The 13,652-nt window shown below is 36.7% G+C and overlaps 1 protein-coding gene across 3 annotated transcripts in view; it reads right to left on the bottom strand.

Moving 5' to 3' along the window:
* The window catches only part of LOC134811487 (kinesin-like protein KIF2A), a 53,427-nt gene extending 47,510 nt beyond the window's left edge, over positions 1-5,917 (bottom strand). For all 3 annotated transcript variants that reach the window (XR_010159817.1, XM_063818332.1, XM_063818331.1), the window contains exons 1-3: positions 5,758-5,917; positions 4,395-4,572; positions 352-1,033 (exon numbers count right to left, since the gene is read on the bottom strand). Coding sequence is in view for 2 of the 3 variants with exons in the window: in XM_063818332.1 (XP_063674402.1) it covers positions 352-1,033; positions 4,395-4,572; positions 5,758-5,829 (932 nt within the window). In the remaining variant the exon portion in view is untranslated. The remainder of the gene's footprint in view (positions 1-351; positions 1,034-4,394; positions 4,573-5,757) is intronic.
* Between the last annotated feature and the right edge of the window lie 7,735 nt (positions 5,918-13,652).

The following is a 13,652-nucleotide window of genomic DNA, read 5'->3' as shown; positions in this document are numbered from 1 at the left end:
CCCTTGGAAGACCCAGTCTACAAGGGGTTTACTTACCCTTGGAAGACCCAGTCTACGAGGGGTTTACTTACCCTTGGAAGACCCAGTCTACGAGGGGTTTACTTACCCTTGGAAGACCCAGTCTACAAGGGGTTTACTTACCCTTGGAAGACCCAGTCTACAAGGGGTTTACTTACCCTTGGAAGACCCAGTCTACAAGGGGTTTACTTACCCTTGGAAGACCCAGTCTACAAGGGGTTTACTTACCCTTGGAAGACCCAGTCTACAAGGGGTTTACTTACCCTTGGAAGACCCAGTCTACGAGGGGTTTACTTACCCTTGAAAGACCCAGTCTACGAGAGGTTTACTTACCCTTGGAAGACCCAGTCTACGAGGGGTTTAGCTGTGTTGCAGTAAACCAGCTCATTATCCGCTGCCTCACCAAAAGCCCTATCAAACATGTAACAGTGCTTCTGTACGAACTTTGATAAATCAACAGATGTTTTACTCTCATACACAAAGCACTGATTGCCAGACGGGATCTCTACAACATCCTCTTCGTTCCGGGTTTTCTCTCTTCGGTTCAGGGGACGTTTTCGAACACAAACTTTTATCTTATCTGAAACTTTAGACGCTGATGTTGGTCTTGCTTTGTCTGTCGAGCTGGTAAATACTGAAGTGGTTTTTGACCGGGTACGAATGGGAGGGTTTGATTCTGTTTTCCCCAGATACGACACAGTTTTTCCGCTAGCAGACTTGCGGAGTAGGTGGCTTCCGTTATTTAACTTGAGGTTGTTTATGTTTTCAGCTGAAGCGGAAGACGATATTTTCTTGTTAGAAAGAGCAGGTTGCGATGATGCACAGCGGTTTCTCTCACGCGACGTCATATTTCGGGAGGACATGCTTTGTTTAGTGGATCTCTGTAAGGAGGGCTCGTTATCATTGCCTTTTGTTTTGTTAAAACTGCGACGTAAAAACGTTGCCCGGTTGAAATATGTGCTATTGGGGGGTGTGGGTTCAGGGGTTGACTCTTTCTTCTCTTTTGATTTGCGTTCTGAGGTCGAAAATAGGTTAACTTATAGGTTAAATGATTATTATAGAGAAAAAAGTTTTTCAAATTGTTGCTATAATTGATTTAAATTAAAAAAATTTGTTGTTTTCTTGAAAATTCAGATTTGGGACCATTTTGACTGAAAACAAATTTTAAATCATTTGATAATTAATTAGTGACATTGCACCAACCAGATTATCTTTAACTGTAGGGCCAGTTCTTAAGCTAGGTAAACTATAGGTCAAAATATAATATTAATCATAAGCTAAAAGTACTAATCTTTGTATTCTAAATGGGGAAAAAGAAGAAACATTGTCAGTCAGTCGAGAAAATTGTCAGTCAGGCTATATGGCAGCTTTGTAGATGTTGTGACTATGCTAGTAGTGGTCCCAGGCTTGCGACTGGAAGTTAAGCATTGGGGATTGGGTATCTTAAAATAAGTACAGATTCAAAATTCAATGTGGCTACAAGTATAACAGTGGTACAAATCTAGTTTTTTTAATGGGACCTTTAAAATGACAATAAGAATGATAATTACAAAACACACTCATTGTGGGACAAAGCCATGTCCAAACGTTTAGGAGAACTAATGGGGCATATTAAGAGAAGTGGGAACTAATGGGGTGTGCTAGGAAAAGTGGAAACTAATTGGACATGCTCGGAGAAATGGCATTATGACTTTTAGCCAAAAATTGAGCTTCTCAAAATGTCTGTTTTTCTGGCAGAGAGTCTTATGTTTTTTAAATGATGAAATTGCTCATTCAGTTCACAAGTTACTTCAGCTCAAAGTTGAGCAAATTTCAAACATGCCCAAACCCGATCAAAATTTAATTTTCACTCCCAAATATCCTAGCACGTCAAAAAATATCTAGATGAGCTTTATTTTTTGTCTAACAATGTTTCCTAGTACAGTAAAACCCCGATTTATTTTTTCCCGATCCATGACTCAAAGTGCCGAAGGCACAAAAGAGTCAAGGACAAGGGTTAGCGATCAAGGTTTATTTTGTATATGGTAGCTTTGCGACCATACCTGCGTGCGAGCGTGCGTGCCCTCGCGCACTGTTATCGCCCACGTGACTACCTGCGCAAAGTTATTTTGCGCAATAATGTGAATTAAATAATTGTTGGAGCACGGCGCTGAACTGACCAAGTACATTATTAATTTCACCATGTACATATCCCACTAGGCACTAATTGATAGCATACTATTATTATTTTGAGTTAGTATTACTATTTTGCACAGATCCGTGTCGGGTGTCAGGTTGCATAAACAATAAGCATATTATGGTTACATAGAAATATACACGATTTTCAAATTCAATATGGAATTATATTAACTTGGTGGCGCTCGGCCTGTCACTCCGCCATATCTGCATTCTGCATGCTTATAACCAGTAAAGACTGTGGTCCCCAGGTGGTATGGAATATGATAAAATACGCCATCACGGATCGGGAAATTGAGCGGCCATCCACAAAAGAAAAGCGGCCGCATTTCTTGTTCTTTTTTGAAACTGCGTTTTAAAAAAGAAAAATAAATTATCTCTGTTGCCAAATTGCTTCTAAGCCTTTTTCTCAAGTAATATCTTCAAAAAAATGTTTCGCTAAGGCAAAGTGTTCTCCACTAATACTAATAATATCCATCAGCCAACAGATAGCTTAGCTGCAAATGGTAAAATTATATAATATACAAATGGTAAAATTATATTATCTGAGAAAGTGTCCAAAACGTATAATTTTCTGGGCAAAGGGGCTAAATGAGGCAAAAAAATTGGCTCTTTTCGAGGGCGCACCGCACCCCCTTGCCCCCTCTTCCTACACCCCTGCTTTTAGGGGATATATTCCTAATTCGAATTAACCCTTGGCTTTCCCCCAAAGTCATACACCAAATGGGCATTATATTTTATGGATTGTTGTACATCTTTTTATTCTGTAAAATGTGCTAAAATTAAATTTCTTGTTTCATTGAAAAATTTCTTGTTTCATTGATACCTGATTTCTTGTTTCATTGACACTATTTGAATCCCATATTACATATTGTATCTCAGTTTGGGGTGATGCAGCACTCTTTAGGACAGCAAGTATCTGGCTGTCTCAGAAGCACTGTGTACGGGTCCTCTTTGGTGATAAAGAGGCATACCTAAACAAGTTCCTTACATGTGCAAGAACAAGAGAGTTTGACAGCCAGGCACTTGACCATACATTCTTCCAACTAGAGCACTGTAAACCACTTTTCAAGCAACAAAACATCCTGGCTTTCAAAAATTTATATACATATCACACATTTATGGAAGTTTTTAAAATACTAAAACTAAGGTGCCCAGCATCACTGCAACAGCATTATCAGTCATCTTTTAGAAAGGAAACCACTATCATTTCACAACTCCCATCTAATGACTTTATATCAAGATCCACCAAAATTTGGAACACAATTGCACCTAAACTTAAGCTCTTTGACTACTCCTACAAGATTAGCCTTGCTAAAAGTCGCCTGAAAAAGGCACTTCTAAAGCTGCAACATGCTTATAATGATTCGGCATGGACCACAAGCGATTATGACATAATGCAGCTGTCATTTGAAAACAATCCCCTTCATCAAATTTAATCCAGTGATCTCGGCCCACAGGCTCCTCCTATTAAACAAATTTGATTTTGGTAAATGTGTGCTGACTCCACCACCTATGTATTTAACCTAATATTTAGTGTATTACAGGTAGAAATTGACTTAGGTAGGTATTTTTCTCTTAGGTAGATATTAAGAATTTGGTTAATTTCTTAATTGTATGACTATTTCCATTACTGAGACGTTTTTAATATTTAATTTAGGAGGGTTTTTGAAATTTTTATAGGACTGGTTCACAGAGTGAACAGATTCCAGATTTATATATTTTTAAACTGATATTTAATAAATGATTAAAAGAACAAATTTTAAAGTTGCCATTAGATCCAAAAATACACCCATTGGCCATTATGCTCACTTAAAAACAACTCTAAATCAGTAGGCTGTCACTCTATTAATGCACCACACCGCTACCTCCACTGCACTAATAGTTATACAATAAATTCTACAATCCTAATTTTGTATCGTGATGGAGACCGGTGTTCATACAAAACATTTACTAGGTTGCCGTTTGGTGTGAGCAATAGCGAACAGCACGCACACTCCTTTGCCCCGTCAACCTATATCTAATCTATTTAAAGAGTGACAACCATACTGCACATTGAATTAGGATTCCGTTAAATATCAAATTGATTTATTGTAAACTTGTTTAATCTGTAATAAATGGCATAAAATTGAAATTTTTGTTTAACTAAGAAATTTTTTGTTTAACTAGATACTCTGATAGAGGGTTAAAGTAAAACAAACCAGATGAAGTGAGACGAGCGATTACAGAAGACATTCTCTTACTGCCGTCCTTAGACTTGCTCTGTTTCTGTTGCTGTATAATTTGAAACAACTTTCTTTTGTCTTCTGTATGCACAATGCCAAACTTTGGATAATCTTGCATTGTCAATATCATCAAAGATTCCCCGGTAGTGAACCCCTGGGAAAATGTAAGATTATTACTAAAATCCAATAATATGTTATTAAGCTGTGTTACCAGAAAGAATTACAAAATTCCTTTTTTTTATTTCTTGAAAAAATGTTGCGCAATATTTTGATATTTTCAAGACATCCGAAATCATGACATCCAAAATCATGACATTTTGTCATGATTTACAAATATCTGAGAAAGTTTACGAATACTTTTACCTGTCTTTTACAGGCAAAACATGACATGAAAAACGTTCCCGCATATTTGATCAGATGAATGAATATTTGACATATCTGACGGGGGATATCATGCCCCCCCCCCCCCCCCCCCCCCCCTGGATCGGGCTCTGCCACTTTGGATCATTGTGGGGCCCAAAAATGCACCATCGGGTGATAAAAACCACGACATATTTCACCTAGATATAATAATATACAACATATTTTTAATGATATTGACCTGGGCCAGTAGTATGTTTTTTTACACTCAAATCATATGTAGAATATTTTAGAAATCCAATACATTGATCAACCAACTTTCTGACATAAAATATTGTTAAAATACTGCACCTAACGCCATTATACATTATAAGATAAAAGAATATTGAAAGTAACATTTTTCTTAGCTATGATCCCGGTCCCGCGCGGTCCCGGATTAATCTCTGTCCAGTCCCGGTCCAGTCACGGTCCCGGTCCCGGCCAAAAAAGCGGTCCCGTTGATCCTTGGGGATAGGAGACCGACCAGTGGCGTAACTTAGGGCCCCGCAGACCCCGCTGTGCGGGGGGGGCGCTGTATAAGGGGGCGCAATTTTCCTGAATTTTAGGCCCTTTCACTGAAAAAACGCCTTATTTGTGTATTTTCGTGTCCAATTTAGCGTTTGGTGGACGCGAAAAAAATATTTGGGGTACCTTTTTTGCTTCAGGGGGGCGCAAAAAGCTGTAGGGGGGGGGGGGCAAGAAAAAAAGTACCCAACCTTTTTTTTTTTTTTTAATTTTTTTTTTAGGGACACAAAAAATTTTAGGGGGGGCACTTTTCGTCACTGATCGGGGGGCGCCAACAGGCAAAGTTACGCCACTGAGACCGACAGTGTTTATCTTTCACTACTCCCAAAATTTCACCGCATAAATGGACTTTCGTACCATTTAAATATGTCTCGTAAGGTATTATAACATGGGTGTGAATTACACACTTTCAAACCTGCTGCTTGAAATTGTCCAAGAACTCCTCCAAACCTGCTTTTGTCAGCAGCTCACCAACATCCTCTACCATAATTACTTAGTACTTACCAAATATTAATACATATACCTACTGTGATTAGAACAGTATTAAAATTTGCAGCACCTCCATTATTAGAATTAGAATTAGAATTAAATTTACACAGCAATAAATAAAAAAAAAACAACAATTTTATTTAGTATCAATTAAAGCAGACAAAAATATATTTCATATATTATATAACTAGCACAAACTTTAGATCAGATATCCTAGGGGACTTGGAGTAGCAAGAGATTGACTAGAAGGTATATATACAAAGATACGCCGAAAATAATCCAGGGTGATACAGGATCGGAGAGTGCAGACCATAAAACTTTTTAACTAATTACAACACTACAAATCTATTACATTTATTGAGGACCCCCAGTGGGAACTAATGCCTCGGTAAATGTAACGACCATTACAGGTTGTATGTCAATGTAAATGGTTGTTGCACGATAAAGTTATCTTAAAGACATCCTAAGGACTATCAGACATCGGTTTTTAAAGCAGTTTACTCCCATCTATCACCTAAAGATTATCAGACATCACTTATCCTTATCCTCCGGAGTGCTACAAAGGTACTGTAATCATTAACTAAATTTCGAACAGTAGCATCTTTTTGTGATAAACTATGTCTAGAATACCAGTTGGCTCAAGACATTACAATCTGAGATATCGAGGGAATTCTGTTAAATTCCCCAGCAACGGCTCTTGTCCTACTGATAAATGTTCAAATTGTTTAACTCTATTAAGAGAGAATGATAGTCTTCGTCGGCAAATTTCTTTTCTCTATAAACAATTATCAGAAAGTGACAGTGCACTCAAAGTTCCCCTCAGCGATGGTTCATTTATCCCTGTGTTGCCCCAGGTACCTGATCACTGTGAACAGTCTATCAATGTTCCCCTCAGTAATAGGTCATCCTCGCATCTTGTTTCTGAGTTAACCCAAGAGCTATCCAAATTAGCAGAAGACAGTGAACATTCAGCAGAAATTATCAATTTGGAAAATCCCAAACACTCTGTAAATGGTGACAATGATGTGAGCAACTCTATCAATCCATACCAAGATTTGAGTCGAGGAGTTTTTCAGTTTGTTGACACTGCCAAGTTAGATATAGAAACCCACTATACTCATAAGTTTGAGAATAGGGCAGTTGCATATTACGGGGACTTTCCCTACGCTTACAATGGAGGCTTTCATAACACAAGGCCAGTAGCAGACAATCCATACCTAAAGTCTATTCTAGAACGCTTACGCTCACAGTTCCCAAAATTGAAATTCAATAGTGCTATGATTACCAAGTATAGAAATGGTCAGCAAGGAATTCCCTTTCACTCGGATGACGAGAGGTCAATTTCACCAGGCTCCATGATCTCCACCATCTCTTTAGGGGCTACTAGAGTCCTAAGCTTCAGATCCAAACTTAGAGCTCATATTGCTGACCTCACCCTCTCCCATGGTGACATAATGAATATGACCAGACAATCCCAGACCAGCTTTGAACACAGCCTCATCCAGGACAAGTCTGAAACCATGAGAATAAGCATTACTCTGCGCCTAATTGATGGCAGCGCAACCTTATCTACTCTGTCTGATGTTTCCAGTCAAGTTAAGAACACTGAACCCTCGGCCCCTAAGACTAGATCAATAGAACATTCTGGTAAATCTTTGTGTGTCTACATTAGCTCTAGTATGTTCTCCAAATTAGAGGGAGAAAAGCTATCGTCCAAACATCATGAGGCACATGTATTCAGCTACCCTGGTGCCACAGCCAATGCAATCAATGAACGGTTTCAATCAGATGTAAGAAAAGACACTCTTAATACCAATAATGTGAAAAGCATTGTACTTATGTGTGGTACAAATGACGTGGACTCTATCCTGAACAGCCCTCGCAACATGAGGACTAAACTTCTGTGCCCTGATAGTTTTTCTGGTGATGCTAGAGCTCTTGACTTTACAAACAATTGTATTGAAAAACTTGTACTTTTCCTTCACAAGTGGGCACCTGGAGCTGATATTAAAATTGTTAACTTATTACCTCGGGAGAGTTTCTCCAGAAACAAGGTTATAACTGATATCAATGAGTGTATATCAAATCTGCAAAGAAAATACACCTATGTAAAACTGCTCTCAACCGAGACAAATCGTTTCTTGTTTAGTGATAAGAAAGGCTTTAGAAAATCGTCATTTTTTAGTAGTTATGGAGAGGATAATGTCCATCTCAATGATTATGGCATAGTTAAATTAGCAAGGCACTTGAAGTATCATGCACACCATTAGAATACTGCTGAATACTGACATAACACTCCTACCATCAGTTTTATTTTTACAGTACGACATCCAGACAAATACAACCTGCTTTTATTCTGTTTTTTAGTTTAAACACAACTTTACAACTTTTATTCATTCCATTGTGAATTAATAAGATTCACAAGATGACAAATTTTAATAATGCAGCTGATAGGTTTCACAACCTCTGCATTGGTCATTGTAACATTCAAGGAGGGCTTCTCAATTTAGCTAAAAGTAATGAACTTTCCCAACTTATTAGAGATCATAAATTAGACATACTTTCCCTAAATGAGATGAATCTTAATGATACTATTGACACAGACACCATAAATATTCCTTCCTCCTTCAACCTTATGCGATGCGACAGGCCAAACAGTTCTAGGGGTGGTTGTGGCTTAATGATAAACAAAAAACTAGCTTACACAGAATTAGTTATGGATAGTAAGCTTGATAACATTGAAGCATTATGGGTGAAGCTTAAGAATAGCAAGATCAATGTTTGCTGCTTCTATCGCTCTGGAAATTATTGCAGTGTTGATAACTTTATTGAATACATTCATTTTTGCATGAAAAAATTGAATGGGAAAAAGGTTATCTGGATTGGGGATATAAACATTGACCAGAATAATATCTCATCCACCCAGTACAAAAAATTAGATATGACCTTGAGATGTTACAATCTAGTTCAAACCATTCAAGGGATAACTAGAGTTGCTAAACGTGGAGACAATGTTACCCAGACTACTATTGATGTAATATTCACTAACTGTTATGCAGATTTTGTCCAATCTTCTGTTCTTGATGAACGTATTGGAGATCATCAAGCTATTATGTGTGAGATAGATTGTAAAGTACCTATAGCTCCTAAATTTGAGAAGGTTGAAATTAGAAATCATTGTAAACGTAATGTTAAACAATTCTTAGACTATCTAGACACCTGTTCTGATTACAGTCCACTATTGGAAAGTACAGATGTTGAAGCTATCACAGCTGGCCTTTGTCATCATATTGAACAGGCATATGCAACCTTCTTCCCTTGCAAGACCATAGAAAGGCATGAAAAGTTCATACATAAACCTTCTACTGAACTTTTATATGCCATTAATCATACACATTTTCTTCTAAAGAAATTCCGTAAAAAGAAGGATAAGAGAGACAATGGAAATTGCAATAAATGTGGTACATGTAGCAAATGTATAAAGTGTAATGAGGCCTGGGATTGCTACAAGATTCAGAGAAATATTAGAAATAAATTAGCTAAAACCTGCAAAAAGGCTAATGTAATCGATGATCTACAAGTTAAAAGTGCCAAGAATGATCTTAAAGGGATATGGAAAACTATCAAACTGGCATCAAATATGACCCCTGGTACAACTAATTGTCAAACTATCAATGAGAATGATCCTGAGCTATTTAACTTTCATTTTGCAAATGTTGGATCAAGATTACAAAATCAGGCCCCCAATATTGAAAGAGTTAGTTTTACTGATTTTTTACCTCCTAGAACTTCTAATATCTCATTTGATAGATTCCAAGAAATAAATGAAACTGATATCCTAATGTATGTCGAAACGCTCAAGAATGACAAGGCCTCATATGACAATGTGCCTCTATTTTTACTTAAGCAAGCTGTACCACACATAGTTGAGCCACTGACCCACATTGTCAATCTGAGCCTTAATACAGGTGTTGTACCAACCCTTTGTAAAAAAGCTAGAGTAACTCCCATCCATAAGGCAGGAATGAAAGATGATCCTAATAATTACAGGCCAATATCCATCCTTCCACTTGTAGGAAAACTTATAGAATACTTTGTCGGCAAGCAACTCACTGATTACATGGAAGAGAACAAACTTTTCATCCGGCATCAATATGGCTTTCGGAAAAATCACTCCACAACTTATCTGATGTACGATCTGATGGACGAAATATATATGAGTAAATCTAAGTCTTATAAACCAGGAATCATCTTTCTTGATCTTAAGAAGGCCTTTGACACAGTGAATCATGAAATATTGCTTCAAAAATTGGCATATTATGGAATTGGTGGCATTGCTTTAACCTGGTTTAAGAACTTCTTATCTTGTAGATATCAATGCACTAGGATCAATGGCAATCTAAGCTCATTTTTAGAAGTTCTGAGTGGTGTACCACAAGGAAGCATCATTGGGCCTATATTATTTAGTATCTTCATAAATGACATCATTTATGCCTGTAACCTATCTAAGCCCTTTCTATTTGCAGATGATGGTGCACTATTCTTTGATCAAACCTGCAGAAGCACATTTATAAACATGAAAATAGAACTTATGACAATCTTTAAATGGCTCAGTGTTAATAAATTATCACTCAATGAAAAGAAGACTGAATTCCTATTGTTTGATTCTGTTGACCAACATGATGAAATAACCATTGATTGTAATGAGGTAACTTTCACAATCAAGGAGTGCAAAGAGACAAAATATCTTGGCCTCATTCTAGATAGTAAATTAAACTTCAAAAGCCATGTAGATTATATTATTAGGAAGGTCATGAAGAGAATTGGTGCCATGTATAGAAGCAAAGCACTGCTACCCATTAAATATAGGAAAATGTTTGCCAATGCACTCATGTTGCCACAATTCGATTATTTAGACACGATCTATTGTAGAGCTGGCAAGACAAAACTTGCTGAACTTGACACTCTGTACAAAAAGGTAGCCAAAATAGCTCTCAACGTTCCAAAAACAGAGAGCAGCCTTAATGTTTATAGAGACATGAAATGGTTACCACTCCATCTTAGACGACAACTCCATCTGTCAAATTATATGTTTAGAATCATCCATGACAATTGTCCTACAAACTTTATGAACAAATTTAGTTACATATCAGGAGGTAGTAGGAGCGGCGAAAGCTGCAACCTTTATGTCAATAGATCAACATCACATAAAAACTTTCAATACTTGGGGGCAAAATGTTGGAATAATGTTCCAACAGATCTACGAAATCTGCCCGATGTTAAAAGCTTTAGTGATTCGTATAAGAAACAGCTACTATCATCTATTACAACAGACCCTAATTATACCGTCGACAATTCATATGACAAATTTTACACTGCAATCATAGTCGCCGATAACTAAGTAACTTCTAATTCTTTTAAATCTGAGGCATATATAATTGATGTATCGAAAAGATATTCCCTTTTTTACCACCTTACCATTCTGATTGATTTTGCACATGACTGACATGTTTTAACTGGAGAAGGGGTTCCCACAGTGGTAGTTTTATAAACCACTTTTAATTTATTGACCTATTATACTTAGTGGTAGTTTTATAGACCACATTTAATTTATTAACTTATCATACTTAGTATTTTTTTTTGGTGACTGTATCACCCAGTTTTAACATTTGATAATTGTACAGTTTATTGACGACACATTGACTGAATGTTATTTTATATTCTAATTTATATTCTAGATATTTTATTTATTTTACAACAGACGACAACTTCCTGTTTTTTCTTCTATATTAGTTACTCATTTTTCTTCTATATTAGTTACTCATATCTCTTGTACAGACTTTTTTACAAGGACATTGACAAATGATACTCACATTAGGCATTCATTATTGCATCTAAATTATTTCACTTGCATTAGGCTTAGAAATTTATTCTCTGGTCAACAGATTTCAAATGTTTAATTAATTTGTAGTATGACAGTAAGGTATATAAGAAGTTATTTAATTTTGCTTGGGCTATTATATTGACTAGGTATTGAGGTTTAATGATGATATGGAATTTGAATTCTATATAAATTTACACTATGTGGTTGGGGCATTTTGCATAGTAAATATGGTTACTACTCATATATATCATATTATTTGATTGGTATTCGATTTCTGATTATTTCTCTAGGAATATGATTATTATATCTCAATTTGGCTTTAGGTAGGGTGCCCCGCTAAAAGAACTGGATTCTTCCAGGAAGCATCCCGTGCACAGAGCTTGGTCTACATATATATTAAATTATTAACCATTCATTCTGTATGTGCACGAAAATTTATTTCAATCAATAAAGTTTACACACCCACCTTTGCCTCCTGAATTCTTCGTTGGATAGAAATTTATGCAAACTTGATCGTTTATACTCCAAGTCCCTTTGTTAAAAGAAGTAATATTATTTACTGTATGTCTAGAGTTAGCTTCATTCAATAATAACAATATCAATATAATCAACTATCGAATGAATTGTCAAATATTAATTAATTCGTTCTGATTAAAAATTTTATAAATTTAGATATTTAGTATTTAAAAACATTACAACAAATGGTTAAATGCGTCAAAATCGATTTGAGAGATTATCAGTCTATAGTACAATCATGATAGTAATAGTAAGCGTGTGCCGCTGCAATTAGATTAGATTACTGCAATTTTAAATTGTTTGGAGTCCAAGTATCTTTTAAGTCAGCTGCCTGTTCTTGTATTAATAGTGCTTTAGTTCTCAATTTTATCAAGTTAATGGAAGTTTCTATGCAATTGCTTGAAGTTAAAATTTTTTTATAAACAGTGTTCCAAAGCTTGGCTGCATTAAACAAAGAGGTATTTGATTTATTTAGAAGAATAACCGTTAGACTCGTTGCACGGTTTGAAATGTTGATAGCCTCATAAAGGGAGTATGGGCAGTGGTACTTGATAATCTTAGAGAATTCTGAAATGCAGTGATATTTGTACAAATTTTGAGCCGTTAGAATTTTTAATCTATTAAACATGGGTTTAGTATGCTCCTTTTCAAAGTGTTTATGGTATAATTATTGCTTGCCATATGGTCTAGTACGTGCACATGTTTTGGGAAAAGGGTCAAACAGTATTATATATACATTCAATTAAATCAAGTGGACAAACTTAGGTAGTCGAGAGTCCTCGACGGTTGAAGCAGGAGAGGGACAGAGTTGTATCTGTGTATGTGGACGTCGGTTTGACACAGTCAAAGGCAGGAATATCCATCGGGGTCGAATGAAGTGCATTTGGGAAGGGGAGTCGTCGGCTGGCAGTATGCCTGTAACTTCGACGGAGGTATCTAGCCAGGAAAACAACCACAGTGCTAGAGATATCCGGGCTCTCCTTGACAAGAGAATTTCAGTCGAACCACCTGCTAGCAAAAGAGACAAGGTGAAGTGGCCGGCGTCCAATGATGGTCGATGGAGTAAGTTTGATGAGTGTGTGGTAGAGAGGTTTGCAGTGGTTCTCAAGCGGAAACCATTTCAAGAGAAGATGGTGAGTCATTGTGATGTAGTGTACGACGAGGGTGTCAAGTTGTTTGGTATTGTTGACTGGCAGAATCACACCCGTCTTCAAAAAAGGTAATCCAGAAGAAATAGAAAACTACCGTCCCATATCCACCTTGTCCATATTTGGCAAAATATTTGAGAAAATCATATATTCTAGGATTTATTCGTTTGTCAGCTCTCAGGGAATAATATCTAAGACTCAGTTTGGTTTCAGGCAATCGCACTCAACCTCCCATGCAGTAAACTACTCTGTTGACCTCATATCTAAGCACAT

Source organism: Bolinopsis microptera, chromosome 2, assembly GCF_026151205.1.
Source record: "Bolinopsis microptera isolate Bmic1 chromosome 2, MBARI_Bmic_1.0, whole genome shotgun sequence".
NCBI lineage: Eukaryota > Metazoa > Ctenophora > Tentaculata > Lobata > Bolinopsidae > Bolinopsis > Bolinopsis microptera.
This window is presented reverse-complemented; position numbering and strand designations above follow the sequence as displayed.